We start from the raw sequence: 24,294 nt of genomic DNA on the forward strand, positions 1-24,294 counted from the left end.
ATGAGGGGACTATTTCTTACCAAATATTTTTGACCAGCTTCTAGTGCCACCAATGGAAGTAACTTCAGGAAAGATGAAGAAGCAAGGTTGCCAGTCTGAATGCTGCATAGTAGCATGAAACTGCAACAAGGTATATCGCCAAAAAATGGATTTGATAGAATGAATTCCCATTAAATATTCTAACTGTAGTTTGGAACTATAGATCATGTCCTTTTTTATACAGGTATGATTTTGTATGCAGGCCGATTAGTTATGCACAAAGTCAATCAATTTCCATGAACAGTCTGAAGCATAAAAAAGAAAACAATCAGTTTTGTTGTTGGTTTATCACCCTTTAAATTTAAAATACACCCTTCTTTTAATAATAAACATGTTTGTTCTTGATGAACTGTAACATTAAAGCATGTCTCAGATTTTTATCACTATAAGTCTGCAATTTCTTATCTGGACACAAAAAACTTGAGACAAATCCAGTGTAAAGCCTATTTCCTGGCATAACCCAAGGCAAGGATCAATACGTAGAACATTATGAGTTTACTAAATGCAGCAGAAATGTTGATTTTGTTCACAGCATATAATTTGTCACAACAAAGTTACCATCAAATCAGGGCCACCAAATTAAAAACAAACAAAAGAACTTGATATCATATATGTCATTACAGATGTATTCAATACTGATATTCCATACCCTTGATCAGTTTGAGAAAAGTGTATTTACATCGATTACTTCTGATCTTGGCCCTTTTTTATCTTTTCATTTTTGGTTTCGGCTCTCATTGTTATTTTGAAGTGTTAGCCTGTTATGTGCTATCCATGGGTGGCACTAGTATAACTTGCACCATGAGGTCATAGGTGGTTTCTTTAGCTTTTGGCACACAAAATTACCATTTAGTGGTTGCTAAAGGGTCATTTGAACCCTTTAATTTTATTGTTTTGGATCCATATTTGAAAAATAATGAAATTTTTGACCCTTTGTTTGAAAACATTACCCCTGGTGCTATCAACCCTGTTATTCCATTCCTTTGTGACTTGTAAACTGAAATGTTGGAAGTATATTAGTAAGTTTTCAGTTTTGTAACTTATGTAAATTTCTGGTATGAAAACTTGGAGATGCTCATCTAGACAAAAGAAGTGTTAATTTTACGGTCTTAAATTTGTGATAAGTTGCACGTCTTCAAGTGACTTGTGCATACTCCCACATATGATCAGCCCTATCAGTATGATTGACAGTACGCTTAATTCCATTGATATTGATATAAGATGCACTGATGCCCCCATCTTATCAATGTAGTCAAGTTACAGATCAACTCACATAATCCCTTGCATTCTCATATCTCAACAATAGACTAACAGAAACTGAAAAGATAAAAAGATCCCTAGCATAAAATCCAATAATTCACAAAAATATGAGGGTCATTCAAAAAGCACTATCTCCACCTTCATATCTCAGCTTCTTCAAATAGTAGTCTTTTCGTATTTTCCATGATTATAACCTAGTATCTTATCTAGTTAGTGAGAAAATAGTTTCAATATCTTTTTTTCATCTATTGTAGGCAAAGTAAAAAGCAAATCAGGATTCAGTGCCGTTGAAATGGAGAAAATATGCACATATATCTACAAGGCAGACACAAGCACACCAACTTGAAGTGACCATAAAATACCATTTGGTCACTTCAGATGGCTTAAATTGATCTGATGCTGACATACAAAAAATATCAAAAAATATGTAAAATGACAAAAAAAGCTGATTCACTCCAACAAAATCTGTTACTTTTTAGCACAGAAAAGATAAGAGCAGGTAAGAACTGTTATCAAATTTAATATTTTTCTTTCAAATGCCCAAAACACATATAAAATTATATTAGAGTAAAATGGCTAAGTGAAAGCATTTTATATGGAAATAGCACTTGGTAATTGAATACCAAGGAAACTAATTTGAAAATAGCAAGTAACAAAAAGTAGTTGGGTGTCTTTATTTTTAACTTTCAGCTCTGAGACAGAGCTTAAAAGTCATCTCATACATATGATTCCCATGCAGAGTCTCATGCTCTGAAAGACCAAGACATAATAGCAAAAAATTGGATGCTGGTATAATTTTTTAGAGTTAAAATGACTCTTTTATTAATGCCCATCTTGCTGCTTGGTTACACACCTGATGTTGTTTTCAGTTTCAAGTTGCTAGCATAATCATAACCATTGAATATCGAGCAAATCTTGTAGGAGGGATACACACATATTTTGATGCAAACATTTACAATTTTTACCGTTTTGATGCATCAAATCTTGTTTGCTTTGTATGAGCTCACCTACAAAAATCTGGAAAGGGTATCAATATACATTTACTCTCATTTGTAGCTGACATTTCAATGTATAGACATGTTAAGTTTGAAGAGCTGACATTTACATAACCAAAGAAATAAGAGAGGAGGTAGAACTTTTTGAATGACCCTCGTATACTTCTAGTGTTTAACAGTCTCTAGAGAAGCACACTAATCAATTGGAATGAAGCACTATGTTTTTATACTGTATTTGCACAAGACCGAAAAGTCCAATGACGTCATTCGATGATTCCACCATCTCAGAAAGGGTTTACTGCAAAACTGCATAATACTGAAGTTGCAAGCAGCAATCACTTGCAATTTGACCAATAAAAGGGATCATTTTTGTTATATAAGTACTGTCATATCAGTTCATTGAACTTTGCTGGCAAATAGAATATAAACCCATTTAACTCAGAAAACTCCATGTAGCTTTGGTGATAGGAAGTAAGTCATTCATCACTGCTCATGAAAAAAGTTTGTGTTTATCACGGATGTACAACAGGATATTTTTCCAGTTACAATTTATTTACAGGGCAAGTAAGCCTATAGTAAATTTGCAAATGATCCAGCAGCTAAACACCAAACATCCTGCAAGAAATCCAAACAATTTTGGACTGGTCTAATTACAGCATATGTCACATAACATAATAGTCAGAAAAATAAAATTCAGTTTGTCAAAGTTTTGTTGTTATCATTATACAGGAATATGCTTTTCACATATTGGATATTTATTGTTTTTCCTTACACTTAAGTTTTATTATCAAAATAAACACATTTATAAATTAGACTCGTGTCTACCACTAGGACTAACGATAATATTCTAATTACAAGATTTTAGAAAAGTGATATGAAAAAGAAACTGTAGGTCTATAAAAGTAAATCAGATAACATAATAAAGATCTTTGATAGCTCTCTCATGAGTCTCATCTCTTGATGATAACCTAGATTGATTGTCATGGGCTTTGCGTATCTTTTCAGATGCTGAAATCACAGATGATGATTCAAAAAGATATCAACTCGTACTAGACATTATACATTTGTTAATATAACAACAAAAACAGTAGAATGGAAGGCTAATTGATATATTGCAGGTCTCGACGATAGGTAAAAAAACATTATTCAACTACACACCCCCCTGACCCCCTTAATATCCAAACACCCTATCCACTCAAGCAAATGATCCCAGAGTTGGTTGGATGGACTATAGTGCATTACATATGTGACACGATCTGGTCCATGGGGGCCAAAGGAGGCATTTTTGAAAATTGAGTTACTATAATTATTACATTATACTTGCAATTGGCTTTCATTTACTGAAAACACCAAAGGCCTAGCATACTTGGTTATAAAATTATGAAGTTTTTTGATGTCTATTTTCTTATGTATTTTATTGTTTTTTACTCCTTATTTTTACCTATATCTCAGTTTCAAGTATGTATCTCACAAAAGTACTCTAATATTATCAAAATTCATATTTTAGCATTTTTGGGAGAAACACATAATGTGCCAATAAGCCTTGCAAAACATGAGTAATAATAAAAACAAAATCTGATATTACACATGAGGTATAATAAATACAGAAAAATGTATTTTTAGTCTCGCTGAAGAAAGCCTGTTGACTGTGAGTGTTAACTTTGTAGTGTACACTCCAGATAAGGAGGCAAGTACTTAATACTTGAACATTTATATAAGGAGTTCTTCACAGTGTGATATGAAATAAGCATGAGCTGTTATGATCAAACTGACCTATTTATGTAAAACAGGTGAGCAAAATATTGTTATAGGCAAATCACCAAATAACACCTTATATAATATTACTGCACATTGAGCTAGCTCACCTTGTTTTTCTTTCTTGGACATGAAGAGTACGTTCATATCAAATCTCTTGACTTTGGTAAGGTGTTTTAACACTGCATACACTGGGGTTTGGTTACTGAAAAAGATCAGAAAGAAATGAAAAAGATCAGAAAAGAAATGCTGGCAAATCGATTGGAAGTGAACAGTGACCTACATTTGATCAGGACTAAGAAGCTCAAATCATATCTAGTTTCCATCAATGTGAATCAGGTTAAACTAGATTCATTTTCAAAAGATTGTTATCTCAAATGTGTATCACATTACTTTCTTTTGGATAATTCTAACTTGCATACTGTGGATTCAATAACAAACAATAAATAATTATTCAAAAAGTTATTTTCTTGCAGTTTTTTAACAGAATAGAACACCAGTGTGGCCTGCTTTAGTGCTAATAAAATAAGGAGACCATTACTGAATAAACTTGAATAATCACTTTCACAAAATTAAATACACAGTCATTCACAAGTGTGGTGTCCTATAGCTGCTGAGGTAGATATGACACTATGGACGTCCATGGTTTGCTGTGGATGTCTTTGGTCTGTTATATGATGTGTACTGTAGAACAAGTTCATGTTTCAGACATCTTATCGATACCCACACCCATTCACCCTGGCACAAACTTAATTGGTTTACAACAGCTCACTTTTTAACAAACTTAATCGCACACACATTGTACTTACGGTATGTAATGCTGCTGTAGAAGTACTAGTATCTTCATGAGCATGGTGGAATCCAATGACTGCTGAAAAAGTTCCGGTAGCTTCTCTGGTGAAATTTGCTGTAAAAATCACACATAAAAACAAAGTCAAATAAAAAAAACGTGGCTGATTATTATTTATTACTTGCTGTTATCAGTGGTATAGTAATTTTACATTTCTTTGTTTCATAATTTTAATTTCTGCCAGTTTTGCTGTTGGCAATGTACTGGCGACTTCTCTGGTGAAGTAATAAATAAAATAGAATTATACGAGTGGATATTCATACGTAGTGGAAGATAAAATGAATTTAAGTTTTAACTTCAACACTACACTATTTTTTTTTTTCTCTCACCTGGAACGTTTTCACTAGTCCGACTAGCGTCTTCAGCAGATGGTGATGCTGTGTTGATATCTTGTCTTCAATCGGGATATCTCCCGATTGCAAGGTATATAGTGTAGTGTTGAAGTTAAAACTTTAATTCATAAAATAGAATTATTTAAAAATTGATTACAATTAACGAATAAAAACAAGTCAAATAATTAATGGATCAATCAATCAATCAATCGGTTGAATTCAATATCTGAACTCCATATCCTCCTTCCAATGCACACTGTTGGCAGGGCACCCTTTTTAAAGGGTGCCACTTGGAAATTTGGAAAATCCTTAAAAGGGTGGGGTTTAAACTTTGCTGGTAAAAAGGGTGGATTGATATAAAGGGTGGGAGTAAAATAAAAAGGGTGGGAGTGCCAGCTTACAATATAATTTTGTTGAATGATAAAATAACCACAAGAATAAGTGCCAAACCACTGCCAGCAAAACATCGCAAGATAAATTTCCATTTGATGCATGTTTACATCCACTAGGTTATCGTGTGATGATAGGTGCAGAATTCGGCGTACGTGATTTACTTCAAACCAAATTGCCTGTGACTTCATCAATGTATACAAATAGGGGAAAAAGCAAAAAGTGGTTGGGGTCCAGGGATTTTCAGTATAAAGGGTGCCTCAGTAAAAAGCGTGGGGGTCAGGAATTTTCAATATATAAAGGGTGCCTCAATAAAAAGGGTGGGGTAAAATAAAAAGGGTGGGGGTCAAACCCCACTGCCAAGTATGATGCATAAAAGCATACCATACCAAACATGAACCTGGTCCACTTTGATGCCTATCTTTTCATGAGTTTGTCACAGCCTTGCAAACTAGGTCATTCTTTGTTATAGACGGAATAAAGAGCATCTTATTTATGCATGACAACATGATGACAATAATGAGGCATAGTTGTAACAAACTTATGAAACCGTAGCCACTTGTATCAATTACTATCACTATTGTAAGATCTCCTCAAGACGCCCACAATTATTTTCAAAATTCTGAATTTCACACTTACTGATTGAACTAATCAACTAAAATATCAGATTTATGTATACATTCATGATCTAGGAGCTGGAATGAAATAGCTATTTTCTTTCATTTAATCTCATTACTTCAGCTCAAAATGAAATGGTTAAATACCTGATTGTGAAAGCTAATAACATAAGCTAATAACATTTTATTATTATTTGAAAACAAACCCTTTTGTCAGAAATCTTGCATTATTGCCCACAGGTCCACTATCTATATAATAAGACTGCACTAAAACTTAATAAATCTCACTAGGAAAATCACTGGAAACGCATACATTCCATGTGATGCTATGACACAATCAGCCTAAGTCATTATACCCACAGAATCGCTGGCTATGCCAGCAAAACCCCTGTGTCTACTGGTCAGATCTTCTACTTGGCATGTGAGGGGTCCGAGGTTTGAATTCTGTGGGTACCAAGTGACTTATTTGTTCATCTTCTCCTTTTTTTGTTTTTTGTTTCCTTTCCAATAGCAAACAACCATGGGTTCTATTAAGCAAAATATGAACCTGTCCTGATTTGTCTTTGCACTAAAGGCAACATGCATTACAAAAGTTAGTTTTACAGATTCACTGATGGCTGGCATACATAAGCATTCTGGCATAAGACCTTAGTTACTATTAAGATGAAAATCCAACCCCCATAGATTATTTTGTGGCTATTATTTAAACTTACAATGCATCCCAACATGAAATTTAGTTCTAGTTCGCATGGTCTATTCATTTCCTTAAACGCAAATGTCAAACCACTTCAGAGGCTAACTCTATGGCACTGAATGAAATCAAAACACAATAATTTGATACATATGTTTATATTAGTATTTGGCCAAACAGCCATGTGTGTAGGTATAGGCAAATGTTTGGGCCTTGATGGCATAATTCATGGTAAATGTGATGAAGCTGTATGCTTAATTTTGGAGAGCAGGGATAACATTCAGCATATATGAGGGTCAAGTGCCAACAGGGCAATGTAATATGATACCTACTCCCCCTTCCAGAAAAATACAGCACTAATTTTTGAGATTAAAAAAATATTTCAATTTCTGCCAAATGATGCACGGCTCAATCCTAATTATTAATTAGTTGCAACTGGCAATAAAATTTCACTATTTGGCAAAACTTATGAATTAAGGGCCAAAAACATGCATTTTTAGAGTGTTAATTTTTCACATGTTGTTACAATCAAGTCTTAAGACTTGTGCAGTCTAATTTCAATTAATTTAATCAAATTTTTGGAAAAGACATATTTTCAATTTCAATGTTTTTCCAAAAAAAGTGAACATTTTGTAAACTTTTCTTTCAAAGAGGGCTGATATTTTGTTTTTTACTGAAAAAAAATAGACATTTTTTCTATATTGGAATTGTGCTTCTTATCTACATAAAATGTTACTGGGCCAACCAATCTTTTAGCAAGTGCAATGCCTGGATGTCTGCCCTGCCTTTACTATACAGTTATCATCCCTAAGTTTTTCATGTTTGCATTCATGCAACTTTAGTTGAGTGCTTGTTACGGAATTTCAAAATCAGTTCTGGCAAGTTTCATCTACATTCTAATTATAGATTCAATCAATTATCTAGGTAGCCAAAGGGGTGTTAGTATGCAATGTTCTTTAGCTTATGTTCAATCTAAGTGAATAAATGTCTGGGGTGATCTCTGCACAAGCATATACTCCTTTTTCAAATTTACCCTTGCCGTGGTACGAGAACTGAGGGAAGCTCATATATATTCTCTTGTAAATTCAAAATTCTTACTACCTTCAGGCAATGAATGTCTGGGGCAGTCTTGGTGCTAGTGTGAACCTCTCCCAAAATTATTCTCACTTGCAACCAGAAGCAATGTACAAATGTCTGTGTTGTAGCCGGGTTTTCAAAACAGGGTGATATAAACTTTTGAATGTACTAAGACAAAAAACATGATATCATTAATGTCATGAGTGTTCTTGCATCAAGCATGTCACATCAGTGATCACCCCAAAACATACACACACACACCACTCAGTACCTCAGGGCCAAAAATTGAGAATGACTTCATTGGAAAAAAATCGCAATATGAATGCTTAAATATACCAAAAATTGGACTGAAACGGGCGAAAGGGGAGAATCGTATCACTGGTTTTGGCCAATTTTTTTAAATATATATATATATATATATCATTGTCCATCATTTCTCTCAACTTTATAATTCATTTTGGACTTTTACTATGCTGAGTCGTGTAGCTTACGGAATTCTTACACTATATATATATATATATATGGTCGAATCCAACCAAAAGTGTCCACGGGCCAAAAATAAAAATCCGAAATAAAAATGTCTCCACAATGTTTTCCTTTTGCCCATTGATTGATGACATATTGGTCTTATAGGAACCAAAAGTGCCATTACTAATCTTGAAAAATAAATCCAGGACGTGTGATAGTAAATGTGATATCAAAACCCAATGTTACCTACGAATACCACTAGGATGCTTTCATTATCGCAATACTAATCAACCTAAAACAAATGGAATATTCCCATTAACGCTTTTTTTCGTGTAATGTAGACCACAGGGTGTCAGGAAAATGCTAGCTCAACCAGAAAATATTTGTTTTTATTTTTATAACGCGATCAATATGATTTTAGTCAATTTATGCTAGTTTATTTTTGAAAACGAAGTTTAGGTCAGTTTCTGTATTTTATTTATCAAATGAGTATGAATCAATTTACACATTGTATAAGAACGAGTAGGATATATGTTTTCAAGAATACTAGGAATTATACGCATACACCTAACGCTTTATACAATGAAAAGGTGAAGAAACCCGGGTATTCGTAGGTAACATGAGCGATTTAACAATATCTATATTGAGTCTAGAGGTTTAAATGTTGCTATTATGGTAATGAATTAATAAAATGGTAGTTTTTAGATCTCTTTCAAATGGTACGTCCAAATGAATAAATGCTATTACCTTAGATCCAAAAAAATTTGATGCTTTTAGCAAGATTTTGACCACTTCATTTTGATATACAAGTAGTTAATCAGCAATTTTACATAATAAATAATTGTTGAATGAATCCGTATATGGGTAATAATAGTGTCCTGGGGTACCGCTTTAAGTTTTTGACAATTAATTTCCATTGGTAGGGACACTTCATTACACATGTCATGTATTATGCTGTATTCGTAAGTAACATTTCAGTATTTGTAGGTAAGAATTAGACTTTTGGTGGATATCGCAATCAAATCTTCATTTTATAAAGCACTTTGGATGTATTATTTTCTTTATGTGCGTTTATTGATACTTGAGACCCTATCTTGTATATTTAATGTCGGTTCACAGCGGTTGAAAGAGGATTGAAGTAAGAACCAAAGGCACTAAAGTGACTTTAATTTGCTTAATTGCACACAAATCGCTTAAAACCGTTATTGCAGACTTGTGAAGTCCATCTTGGAGTCAGTTACGTATTGTGGCCTTTCATTTGAGGGCAACTATAATTAGCTTTGTACTAGGGTCCACCACTGTGTTGTCTAGATCATGAGACAATGAGAAAAGTCGTTTTTGTCCATGGTATTCGTAGGTTAACTTAGCGAAAACGTCAAAAGTTACCTTCGAATAAACCAATTTGGACACGAATTACTCAAACCAGAAGGTCGGTAAACGCTTAAATGAAACACACATGACAGCTGACAAATCCAAGTATTTATCCCTTCTAATCTTCTTCGAATCTGATTTTTCTTTCAAATGAGCAGACCGTCGTCTATTTCACTACATATTTTTCAACAATTAAGCCGTATTCAGTTTTGCATGGTGGGCATGTATGTGAATTCGCAACTTTCATTGACATATGATTTGATAGCAAACATACAGGCCTTCGTTATGTACCAATATGGGCATTGGCATGAATGGCGGTGTTTCACAATACTGTCATGATAAAAATTGTATTCAGAGGTAACATTCGGTTACCGAAATTTACCTCTGAATACTTGCTTTTATTGTTGACATCTCAGAAATATTTAAACGCAGGCTATTGAAACTTGATAGAAATAAAGAGTGTATTACCCTGCACCTATTGCTTAACTATTGTTTACTATTCTCTCAGTTTGTGGAAATGACACAGCTTTTATCATGTATTCGGAGGTAATGCATATTTTTACCAAACCTACCTTTGTGCCATTTAGAATTTCTGGCAGCTAAACACAATAATAAAGATGTCCGAATGCAATGCATTTCAGTATTGGACATATCAAAGCTTGTATCAATTGCGCATTTATTAGTGATTTCCATTTTTAAAGATATATTTAGTGCTATGAAAAATTGTATTCAGTAGGTAATGAAAAAAATACCACTCAAAAAATTATCACAAAAATTCATAATTATGTACAAATATGTGAAAAATTTAACAGGCAATCTTTGAATATACACCTTTCAGGAAATCAATTTAGATTCAATCCAATGACTTCTTTTCATAACTGATTTAGATGTTTTTAAAAATACTTTAAGAAATATTTTGAAAAAATGGGTAAAAATAGCATGTTTTGGGGTCTCTGTGTCTAAGTTTTTCACAGAAGGGGTCTTATTATATATGGCGCCAAGCGTATGATCAAGGCTTAATAAACACAATACAAAAACAAATGCCAATTGATTAATACTTTTAAGTTATGGCCCTGAACATGCCGTGTACACTTTTCATTGGATTCGACCATATAGTATTAATCCATAGGCTATTAATTGAAACCGTCCCCTCCTTCATCCACCATGTTTTTCTGTTAACCATGGTCTTCAAGTATCACAATATAATCTGCTTGTTTGCCAAAATAACTAACCTCCCATCTTTTTCCTTTTTTGCTCAGGCAAAAAAAAAAAAGGTTTGTCTCAAAGCTCACGAGAAATTTAAAAACAAATGCGAAATGCGATTTTTTGGAAAATTTTTTTTTTTTTGAAATAAAAAAAATTTCCGCATTTGTTTTTTGTCAAATCGTGGGATTTTACAAACGCTAGCATAAGCTTTGAGACGAACCTTTTTTTTTTTGGCCTTATAACTCCAAAAAGGTATGTCAAACATAGGTCAAACTATACTTTTTCTGAATCTTTAAGGGGGTACTACACCCCTGTTCAATTGTGTGCCTATGTTTGCATTTTTCTCAAAAATCATAGCACATTGGTGACAAGTAAGATATGTTTATTATAGGGGCAAGGACTACAACTACTGCACTGGAAATTTTATTTCAGCACAGACAACAGTTATGGAGTTACAGTCAAAAATGAGGGAAACCAGTATTTGATCAATAAATCAATAACTACTTGCCTTGAGTTGCTGAATTTTCAGTGCAGTAGTTGTAGTCCTTGCCCCTATAATTAGACTGGCCCCAGTCTCGGTTCGGTTCCATCTCTGGCTAATGTAACAATAAATAATTACATAATGCTCTATGAAAAAAATGCCAAAGTCCTGTAACCCCCCCCCCCTTATTTTCCTCAATGCCAAAAACCCATTCCTCTTCATCCACAAATTGACGTCACTGATTACACACACAATCAACCATGCAGCAATATAGAAATATACTCGTAAAATTATAAGTGAACGCGAAAGTCCATTGAGCGCTGATTCCTCGACTGGTCCAATCTGTTAGAGATCTCCCTTCCAAATAATCGCTCAACGAAGCATGGTGATTCCGATGTCAATTACGAAAGGCCCGCCCCAGTTTCAATTCAAATATGGTAGCAAAGCTATGCCGTGGAATGTGATGCAAGATCGGATGGGACCCTTGTCAACAACTGAGAGGTATTGAGCTCAACTGGCATGCGTCTGATAGACCCATGGTACGCGCAATAATAAAAGGCAACCACTCGACTCGGACTTAGGCCTATATCCCCGCGCTGCCAAGCTGCGTTGATTGGTCGGATACAATATCGTTGTTTTAGTCGCTTACACAACGTTAATGTAGTGAGAACACGGACGTGGTATGTAGAAAGTGCGCCTGACCCAGGATCGGTAAAAGTGAACTCCCACAAAATGCTGGGAGCTGGAAGGCAAATTGCTTACAGACTGGGAGCGTCCATGTATTGGGTTGATTTTTAATGCTATTTAATCTCCATTACCAGTCGTTCTCCATGGACCCGAGGGAGGGTCTACCCTATAATATACATATCTTACTTATCACCAATGCGCTATAATTTTTGAGAAAAATGCAAAAATAGGCACAAAATTGGCCAGGGGTGTAGTACCCCATAAGATGATAGGAATACTTTGGTATGGTTTTAAACGAAATTTGAGAATGTTTAAAATTTGACCCCTGTGTTGACATTTGCTTGACCCCTATGCTCATACCCACCACCAGATTTACATGTAATGGCAAACAAGCAGATTATGATACCTGAGGACAATGGCTAACAGAAAAACACGGTGGATGAAAATCCCTAGAGGGGTGAAGGTATTTCTGGGCCCATTGTCTATATAGATATTGGATTGTCAGTACAGACGGCACTGGGGACTGTTGTGTACTGCTGCTGTTGACCAACGATCTGTGCTGTACATGGTCAGACGGTCCATGATATCTGGGGGCATCTCCCCCCCCTCACCCACTGGCTGCGCCATTAATCACAGACCTGAAACTGACCATTTGTGAAAAAAGAGAAAAACGCTTTAAAGAAAGAGGAAAATAGTACAAAATCATGCTAAAAAAGCTCAAATTGGACTGAAAATAACAAATGATGTGTTAATTTCAGGAATAAAAAAGAGGAAATCAGCTGAAAAGAGTTAAAGATTCAGGTCTGTAATCAATATTAATATGCCAAAATTCTCACTTGCCGTGAAAGAGAGGCAAGATAAGCATGTACTCACTCTCTTCATGTTAATCATTGTCTGCAAACTTGTATTGTTATTTGAATTATTTATGAATAAAATCTTAGTTAACAAGTTATCAGGTGTTCCGGATGGACTACTGCAGATGTCCCATTTGCCAATTCCTTGCTAGTAAGTATGAATTAACTCTGGCTACCTTTGGCATATATCTTGGAAATTTAATAAAAGTACTTTAAATTACATGTAAGTAGCCATTTGCCAATAATAAGAAGCACAACAGGAAAGAAGGTTCATAGAAACAGGCTTTAAACACTCCATTAATCATCTCCTGGGATTAGGACTACATTAAGACTTGTGTCACACTTTTTATTGGTTTGCTGTCCATGCATACAAAATGGTGCATGTAAAATAAATAAACCAAAAATAATATTAGGCCAGCAAATTGAAGAACAAAATCAATGCCTGGTAAGCAGCCAATTTGTAATGTTGTTTTTCTTTTTATCATGTTACATTTTCAATCTGAACAGCTCAAATTGGATTTTTAGTTCATTTCAAAGGGGATGCAAACAATAAAATATAAATGTAATCATTATATGCACTATATGTGACCCCATGAGAAGAATTATGTCAAGAGTTGACAGTGGAATATTAATTTCAAAATATTCTGAATAAATCAAAGAATACTTCATTAATTTCAAAACCCCACATTAATTAAATTTCCCTTCAAAAGTTGAGATTAATTTAAATTTATCTTTTTCCAATGCATAGGGTATCCAAAAAGTTCCTTTACCATTTTGAACATTCATAAATGTTGAATATTCATAACTCTAGTATTCAGCAATCAACAGCAAACATGAAGGTATATTTGCATAGAGAAAACTTATATTTTGACACAAAGTTGATAAACCTACAGCAATGACAAATAAATTACGGTGAAATATTTGGGCATATTTCGCACAAAACCATATTTCGCACAAAACCAAACAATAATTTTACAACATCTCTGAATCCCAAATACCCTCTACCGCTAGCTTCACTGAACATCAACATCTAGACTAATTTCCCCATTCAATTAAATTGCATTATTAAAGAGTTTCATATTATATTTTATCACAATGATATTCAACACCAATCATTGTGTACTTATGCTTTGATTTTTATGGAAAAACGGTGGCATTTTTTCACCAGGTTCGCCGTCGCAGGTTCGCTGTCGCTTTGATTTTATGCTGAAATTTAAGTTATGAAATATTCCATCTTTCAATTTTCTGCTCTGTCACACTAGACTCCTTCACCTAGACGTAACTCTCAATAATTCGCAGTGGCCTAAGAAAGATGGGGAGGTTAATACTGAACATAAGTGCCATTCTTCTTATTATAACTGCAAGCCCAAGGAAAACAATCAGTTATTTTCCATTCTTATTCAATGGGTGTGTCTTGTAAAGAATTCATGTAATTTGATTGGTTTTCTGGTGTATAATATCTCACAATAGTTGATAGTGATAGTAGTCAGGGCGTGCGCCGCCACGCAATGGCGGCACGCTTGTTGCTCCTCAATGAGCGCGCGATAATGCGTTCGCGTGATACACGTGGGAGAACTCAGAGCGCGATTCGGCGGCTAAGATGTTTGTGATGGTTTCGTTCATTTAAAACAACGGGATGTCCTCACAAAAGTAACTTTATAAAAAAAAAAAAAAAAGGCATTTTTTCTCGCAAAAATTACATTAAAACTGAATAAGAATGAGAATAAAGATAGGATTTTGTCTTTTGCCTATCAATATCGTGTCATAATGGATGGGCTGGCCAATATTTTTATCGCTATACCGCATCCACTACTCAAAATATTGGCCAGCCCATCCATTATGACACGATATTGATAGGCAAAAGACAAAATCCTATCTTTTATTCTCTAATTAAAAGTGTTCCCAAGTCTAAGTATATTCTAATCTTTTATCTTGAGCTGCTGCTTCATCATCATTATGACCAAAGCAAGGGGTAAAAGTGATATAAATGCATATTCATGTATTGTTAGAGTGAAACCTCTGTCAAGAAACAATTTTAATCTATCATCATCAATCGTATCATAACAGAATAAGATCTTTTTTTTCTTTCGAAATTTCACTTATAATGTGCTTAAAATTCAAATTCACAATTGTTAACGAGTATTGATATGTTGTATTAGAGGTGTATGTCATAATAAGGAAAGATAGTGTATCATATTAGGCATCAAAATTATTGTACGAGATTATCTTTCCAAATAAGTATTTTGATTTCCCCTAGGCTAATCCATGTGAAAGATATGACAGTTCAAAATGGTAAAGAGACTTTTGGGACACCGTGTGTACAAGGAAATGTAGACAGAATATACATAATATAAATTCAATGAGCATTCAGTTCTCATTTTGAGGATGGCAAATACAGTTTTAAAAAACACCTCCAAGTGCAACATCTTTTAGGTTATTGGATGTTTTTTATAATTTCTTGGACCTTTCATCCATCTTCAAACATTATTACTGACAAGTATGTATGAACCAATAACAACCTTGCCACATTTCATCCCATGTATCAAGTGCAACATCAAGCAACATTAGACACTTGCCACATAATACCAAATCCTATTTTTCATTTAACATAACTGCCCAATGCTGCAAATTTATTAAACATATGAATTAGGGTTCCTAAAACAGTCACTTTGCTGGAAACAGTGAAATGCACAAGAATTGCACTACTTCCTTTGGCCATAAATCAAATAACTCAAATACTCATAGACAAATAATTCATATTGCTGGCTAATTCAGTACATTCTTTACACCCAAATAATGTGTCAAAGGCAGTAAAAGTGTAATTCTATTACCCTCATGATCCATTTATTAAAACCAGGCCGTTGCAACTCATATACTAGCGCAATATAAAAAGGTGGCGACAGCGTCGGCTTCCCCTATGTATAATTACCCTGCGCCGACATGGCGTCCCCATTGGGACTCAAATTGATTCACGGGCGGCGCCATATTGGAAAAATAAAGAAAAATGCTGCTGCCACCACGATAGTACCTAAAAAAATATGTGTAGTGCTGTGGAGACTTATGCTAATTAAAGAAAAATGCTGCTGCCACCTACGTCCACATGTTCCAAATGTAACATCGCTGACCTCACGTCGACGAACGGAGTTTCAAGTCCATCGCACTACCTGCTCTATATACTTTTTTTTTTTTTTTTTTATGTCGGGCATATCTAGGCATTAACAGCTGAAATCTAGGAGATAACGCTGAAGAAACTTCGGCCAGGCACAAGTGACCTGGTGAACAAAGGGGTCGCCAGAGATAGCTGGTCGGGGTATTTTTACAGGACAGTCAAGTGTAGCCGACAATCGGGCGTTACCCTGTTTTTTTGGTCCTGCGGGGAATTGAACCCGGGACCTCTCGCACCAAAGGCAAAGACCTTAACCAGTGTGCCACGCTGCTCCCCTTAATTGTGTCCCGTGTACCAGATGAGCAATATCTTGACATGTAAAAGTTGCAGGCCTTTTCATACAGAGCAGGGCATCAGCCCGAGCCTGCTGGGGCAGAAAAGTAATGGAATGGGAATAGCACTGGTAATTTTGTGGGAGCCCAAGGGGACGGAAAATTTTGCAAGAGAGTGGTTCCCCATCAGAGATTAAAAATTTTGCAATGGGTCAAATATTAACAGTGTCTCCACTGGAGACTGGTGTCACCAGGCCACCTGACAAATGTATGAAAACACTTTTGTATATATCCCTGTTAAATAAAAACACTTTTAAAACAAGGCAAGTATTCAATAACACACCCCCGCCCCACTGCAAAATGAAATTTCCTGATACTGTGAAAAGTTGGATATTCATGTTATTCATGTGCTTGAATAAGAAAATGTAGGAGCAGCGAATTGTTATCCCCATTATCCAATCAATTTTCCTGACATTAAACTCAATGTGCTTGATGATATAAATATATTAAAAGAGTTTTCCCCTACCAACATGCCAACCCACCATGGAACTGGAAATTCAATTACTAGGCAAATGAAATCCTACTTGATGCTAAAGGGCAGTTATATCGAGGACAAAAAGAATAATGGCAGGAAAATTTATTTGGTTTTCTTTTAAACCAAATATTGTTTTTTCATTCCCACTCATGATAGCAATCAATCCCAAGGACAATTTTACTGAACTGAGTCTAATATTACCAGAACATTGATTGTTGTCCCAGACAAAACCTTATTCCCATTTGAAATAAGTATGCCAATAAAAACAATATGTGCTCTATTTAATCGATACTGCACAGCATTTGTGCATCGAGTACTGAATATGTATGAGATGCAAATGACCTAGAATTGTGTCTATGGGTTGTCTACTACGTACTATCCCGTTCTGATTGCATATTATTATATATTATCAAATTGAACAAGAGATTTGGGTTTTTTTAATTTCCACCATATCTTACTCAATAGTAAAGCTACATGGATTTGTCAGCAGAAATTAGTTTACGAAACCGTACAATATTAAACCAACAAGAAATATAAAATTGGTAATACTTTACATACAATACATAATGTGTGCCCCATAATGTGGTTTGCTTGATTGGTTGATTTCTTACCTTGAAGTATTGATACATTAATTGCGGATGTCTGTCAAGTTTCTTTATATCAGCTTGCAGTTGAAATGAAGAATGAGGCACAGGTGGAATAGATGGTGGGGAAGATGCCCGGTGAATGGGCTCTGATGAGGACTCAGCTTTGGTTTTCCTGCTTGATGTGTCCTTTGTGGTTGTATCTAATGTACTGATGTCAGAAAGAAAATAATGTCTTAAAGATCAGAGAAAGCTTCATCACTGTGATCATTTTAGAAGGTTTTTGAGAAAGCAAATTTTAACTTTTAAGAAAACTGATTCTCTTCATATAGTTGTTTTGTAAGAGAGCCTGTTTGGAGTGCCAATCACAGCAGCTTATTAATCCTCAAAGGAGATCATTTGACTGACCATCAATATGCTCAACATGTGTACCACACATGTTGGATTTATTTTTGCCACATATTGTTCCAATATTTTATGTATAATTCATATGACAGTAACCAGCTCCCACAAAACAAGTCATCAGATATGTTTTTATGTTCAAGCTTGAAAAGATGACATTCCCATAAGACAGAAAAGAAATATCAATTTATAAATATGTAATTTCATGACATTTTGAGTGTGTGAATTATGAGTGGTCTTTGAATAACCTCAAGTAGCTGACAAAATGTGTATTAAAATACAGAATGCTTGAATTGAACATTTACCTTTACCTTTCTTGTCTAGGAAGGTAAAGGTAAAAGAGGAAACCTATTTCCAAATTACAATTGCTATACTTTGATCAGCTCGTAATCGGCGGGAATTGTTAGGCTTTTACCACTCAACGAAAAAGTAGACCCACATTAAGAGTGATTAAGTTGATCTGTCAGGTCTATATTGTGCATGTTAAATAAAGTATAGGGCTTAAAGTAATCATTTTTGATACTTCTGGCGAGATGTCACAAGACAATCCTCGAAATAAAATACATAGATATTAATCCGCGATGTTATAAGGCCCGCCGATTACGAGCTGATCAAAGTATACACAAAATACAAGGTGCAATACAAATGTGGTTCTGTAATTTTAAAATGATCTTTCTGGTGTTTTCTTCTATACTGAAGTCTGAAAGTGCCAAGAATGTGTGTTATTTCTAAATCCATCAGATCTGATTATATGTTAATTTGAAGTAGTTGGTTTTCCTTTATTCTGATCATGCAGGATTTTGATTAAGCAAATTATATTGACAGCTTGCAAGCAGATACATCTATGTTTTTATTTATCAATTGTTCCACTTACCTAATTCTGTTAACACCTGCTACTCTGGGAGATTTATTACTACTAATCTTCGATGTATCAGAGTTTGTAGAGTCTTTATTATCTTGTTCCTGTGAAGTAGTAGCATCAGGTCTAGGAGAATCTACTTCATTATCACACCCTGTGCCAATTTCTTCTATAGTTATTCTTTTAAGTGGTTTCTGCAATTCAAAAGTTATATATTACACAATTACAGCTGTTACATCAAAGGAAATGTCTGTAGTTAGAAATCAAGTACAGGCTGTAGATGGAATCAAGGCCCTCTAATTAGACAATAATAACTGCGCACCATCTATTTTGAGGTCATTGTGTGAAATGGGAGGGTTTTGTTTTTGTTTGAGGTATTACCGAGGCCCAAAACAAAACCCGACAATTTCACACAATGAACTCAAAATAGATGGTGCAAAGTTATTATTGTCATTCATTACCGTCGTATTTAATAATTTAAACAAATCAAAATAGCATTTTATGTTATTTTATGCCATAAAACGTTGTTAAAATATAACCAGTTTAATTATTGTTGTAACCTACCCTACAAAAAATCGACCAGGCGAATTTAACATTCGCGCCGACAACAAGAGCTACCAATCACAGAAACGTGGCGGCATCGCGTAGGTGCGTGTGTTGCAATAACGCTTAGCTTTATACACGTACACGCGCGCAGAAGTCATTGTAGTGCGTCAGGAGTCATTGTGAGTTATTAATGACCTCGCAATTTGTGCGCGACCAGGCAATCAATTTCTTTTGATTGGATCACAGGTTTTGCGTATATTAATGAGGTTATGAATGAATAATAAGGTTAGATCTGAACTGGAAGGTTGTGAGATCTAATGGAGCGGCAGTGACGAGGGTCAGTCTGGAGTTGGTCAGGTAGTAGTTGGCACATACTAAAAACAGAAAAAGAGAAAAGGACAGTTTGACACACCTAAGGTGTTACAATTAAACCTTAAAACGGCTTGTGTCAGTGTAAACTTCAGATACAAAATCAGCATGGGAATTGTACCAATACGGGAACTGAACCTGTGATCTTCAGCGTGCTATCCAGATGTCCTGACCACCTCTTGTATCATTAAATTCATCCCGAATGTGTTTGTCTGTTCTAGTTCACGATGCCTAACTCTATTTCCTGCTTTTAAAATGAGTGCTAGAGTGGCGATTAAGCATCATTTGGTATCTTGTGTGCCTGTTGCGCTATGTTGTGCATATGTTACATACACTGACTGTCCTATATTTAAAAGCTTCAATTTGAGCCGTGTTTATCATGGATAGCCGATGGTCTATGGTTTGATTCCTCTGTCGGCACATTCTCCAATTCTTTATCTGGAATTGCTCTGACACTTGTTAAAGCCATAATTTGTGATATGCTCCACAGCAACGCCCTCAATTTTTTTTCGAATTTCTACATTTTGCACCAGACATTGGTGTACATAAATGCCCTGTGAAAGACTAAGCCTGAAGTGCTTTAATTACAGATAAAATTTAACATTTATAATAAAACTGGGTATCTCTGGTTTTATTCTGAGCTCACTTATCGAGTGCTGGATCAACACATCGCGTGCTTGTGTTACAGTGTGTATCATTGTATCAGTGACGTACCGTATAAACTGTATAACTATATCTATTTGTCTTATGTCTTGTTTGTACATCTCATCAGCTGCGTGTAGTTTCGCCAATAATCATGAGAATGATACGATCGGCGAGATTATACACGCATTGTAGGTGCTGTCCGCCATGACGTATAAACTGTGTGCATATCACTATTCGTCTTACGCCTCATTTGTTCGTCATATTCATGATCATAATACGAACAGCGAGCTGCTACATGCATTGTAGGCGCTGGAATGAAATAGCAATTTTCTTCATTTTACCTCATTTGTTTGGCTCAAAATTAAAAGGGGACAATGTAATCGGGAGCTATCATTGAAAACTAACATTTAAATAGGAATCTATTATTTATGCAAATCACACATTATTGCTTTAATTAAGTTTGTCGAAGTTTTAATTGGAACACATTGGGTGAATTTAACTGTCCTTTTCTCTTGTTCTGTTTATATTCAGTTTCCTGTGTTTGTTTGTTCTGGCTCATGATGCATACCTCTATTTCCTACTTTAAAAACATAATACTTTTTTTTGGCTTAGATTCAATAGCAGAATGAAATACTAGATTGCAGATTCTATAGCACTAGAAAAATAATAATGAAGACACTTCAAAAAGCTTTTGCAGCACTTTTACAAAACAGTATGCCATTCCCGTTTGACTCCCGATTGAGTGTTTAGATATGGATGCATCATACATGGAATAAAGCACAGCTCATGAGTGGCATATCTGAGTGTACAATCTAGCCAAGCTTTGAATGCTGTAAAAACAGAAAGCACATAGTGAAATACAGTAGAATAAAGTGGTTCTGAGGCAATGCTGCTTTTACTACCAAGAGTTTGATAACTGTGCATTAATCGTTTGGAGAGTATTGTGAACAATATACACAGATGCATCCCTCAGGATATCCATTGCCTTGGTTTATATTGATCAGTTCCTAAATCAATTATTGCTTTCAAGTCTGAATCAGGGCTTGCATTTTCCAGGTTTAACTCCATCACTTGTTCATGTTTTTGAGGCAAATTATGGCTAGTCACGCACATAGTATCTTTGTTTTTGGAGTGATAGCAAAGATATCATTGGGCCAACTTCTCAATTTGCATTTGTTGGATTGGAGGGAAACATGGTATGTAACACAAATTTGAAATTCACTCGGATTTAAAACTTCACTGTGAACAGAAGCAGACATGGAATTAACAGATAACAGAATAATTTGAGAGTGTTATAATGGGTAAACAAGGCGGTTCTCGAACCACGAGTCTCGCCTGCTTTTGTGACCGCCTGCTTTTGCGATAACTGTTGGTAGAGAGGTAAATGAATTTGGCGGTTATCGGCTGGGCACGATTATCTGGCCGATGGTAACTGTACCCACCAAGTTTCATGCCCATGCAACAGTTTTTACTAATATGACCTCAGATGACCCTGGTGGCCCTGAAATGACCTAAAATTTTGGCTCTAAATGTTGACTGTACCTCTCGTGCTAAGTTTCATGCCCATACGACAGTTTTTACTAATTTGACCTCAGATGACCCCTGGTGGCCTCGAAATGACCTTCCAAAAATTTGGCTTTAAATGTTGACTGTACCCATCAAGTTTCATGCCCATACGAGTTTTTACTAATTTGTCCTCAGATGACCCCTGGTGACTCGAAATTACCTTCCAAATATTTGGCTTTAAATGTTGACTGTACCCACCAAGTTCCATGTCCATCCAACAGTTTTACTAATTTGACCTCAGATGACCCCGAAATGACCTTCCAAAAATTTGGCTTGAAATGTTGACTGTACCCACCAAGTTTCATGTCCATACGACAGTTTTTACTAATTTGACCTCAGATGACCCCTGGTGACCCCAAAATGACCTTCCAAAAATTTGGCTTTAAATGATGACTGTACCCACCAAGTTTCATGCCCATACGAGTTTTTAATAACTTGACCTCAGATGACCCCTGAGTGACCTCGGATGACCCCGTAATGACCTTCCAAAATTTGGCAAAACCAAAGAACTATTTCATCAAAGTAATAAATCAAAACAGAAAGATGCTTCCTTTACGAGTTATCACTCATTGAAAGTGCTACTTTGCTATACTTTACATGGAAAGCGACTATCTTAAAGTCGTCATATTTCCTTAATTACATGACCGATCAAGCTGTTATTGGGATATGTGATGCACAGTTGAAAATTAATTGTTAAAAGATTTGGTGACCTCAGTTGACCTTTGACCTTGTATGTGACCTTTGACCTCACGAAATTGGAAAAAGTATGTTGCGCTGAAAAATCAAATTTGGCAATACCAAAGAACTATTTCATCAAATAAATCAAAACAGAAAGATGCTTCCTTTACGAGTTATCACTCATTGAAAGTGCTACTTTGCTATACTTTACAAAGAAAGCGACTATCTTAAAGTCGCATATTTCCTTAATTACATGACCGATCAAGCTGTTATTGGGATATGTGATGCACAGTTGAAATTTAATTATTAAAAGATTTGGTGACCTCAGTTGACCTTTGACCTTGTATGTGACCTTTGACCTCATGAAAATCTAATCAGGTCGAGTACCTCTGGCCACGCAACTCCCCACCAAGTTACGCCACTGTACCCCATAACGGATCTCCAGATAATCTGTTCACAAGGTATTTTGCTTATTACGCATATATTATGCAAATTAGGTACTTAATTACCATATTTTACGCTCAAAATCTAATCAGGTCGAGAACCTCTGGCCCCGCTACTCCTCACCAAGTTACGTCACTGTACCCCATACGGATCTCCAGATAAGCTGTTCACAAGGGTTTTTGCTTGATACGCATCAAATACGCATAAATTATGCAAATTAGGTACTTAATTAGCATATTTTGCGCTGAAAATCTAATCAGGTCGAGAACATCTGGCCACGCTACTCCCCACCAAGTTACTTCACTGTACCCCATACGGATCTCCAGATAAGCTGTTCACAAGGTTTTTTTTTGCTTGATACGCATCAAATACGCATAAATTATGCAAATTAGGTACTTAATTAGCATATTTTGCGCTGAAAATCTAATCAGGTCGAGAACATCTGGCCACGCTTACTCCCCACCAAGTTACGTCACTGTACCCCATACGGATCTCCAGATAATCTGTTCACAAGGTATTTTGCTTATTACGCATAAATTATGCAAATTAGGTACTTAATTACCATATTTTGCGCTCAAAATCTAATCAGGTCGACACCCTCTGGTCATGCTACCCCTATAAAGTTTCATCATCATAGCACTTACGGTTCTCAAGATAACGCTGCTTCACAAGCTTTTTCCGAACACACACACGCACACCCCCACACACCCCCACACGCACACACCCCCACACACACGGACACACACACACCATAGTGATTACTAAGTCTCTCCCTGAACATTCAGGCGAGACAAAAAGGATGAGATACAAGAAACATTACATTGGCAGACAATTTCAAAATAGAACAGAGATTTGATTTTAAAAAGAGTTCATAACTCACAATCCCTTTGATTTTGATTCTTTCATGATACACCACTTTTTACTTGATTCTGTTGTTAATGAACCATCAACTTCTGCAAATAAGCACATACGAAAGTGAAGAAACATGCATTTTCATGTTCACTCTGATAGAGGGCATTTTTGGTTGCAGTCTATAGACATTGCAACAGTCAGACTCTGCCCTTATATATTCAGCATCCAAATTTGGTTGTACAATTCAAATCCACACTGAAAGGGTTTTCCTTGCTTTGATATTGATCTACTATTCCTTCAATT

At 35.6% G+C, this 24,294-nt stretch overlaps 1 protein-coding gene across 1 annotated transcript in view; it reads right to left on the reverse strand.

The window, feature by feature from the left end:
* LOC140149109 (RNA polymerase II-associated protein 3-like) overlaps positions 1 to 24,294 on the reverse strand; it is a 79,423-nt gene that overhangs the window by 31,012 nt on the left and 24,117 nt on the right. The window contains exons 7-10 of the mRNA XM_072171278.1: positions 18,907 to 19,085; positions 17,658 to 17,841; positions 4,859 to 4,956; positions 4,160 to 4,254 (exon numbers count right to left, since the gene is read on the reverse strand). Coding sequence (XP_072027379.1) covers positions 4,160 to 4,254; positions 4,859 to 4,956; positions 17,658 to 17,841; positions 18,907 to 19,085 — 556 coding nt within the window. The remainder of the gene's footprint in view (positions 1 to 4,159; positions 4,255 to 4,858; positions 4,957 to 17,657; positions 17,842 to 18,906; positions 19,086 to 24,294) is intronic.

This window comes from Amphiura filiformis, chromosome 3 (assembly GCF_039555335.1).
Source record: "Amphiura filiformis chromosome 3, Afil_fr2py, whole genome shotgun sequence".
Classification (NCBI taxonomy): Eukaryota; Metazoa; Echinodermata; class Ophiuroidea; order Amphilepidida; family Amphiuridae; genus Amphiura; species Amphiura filiformis.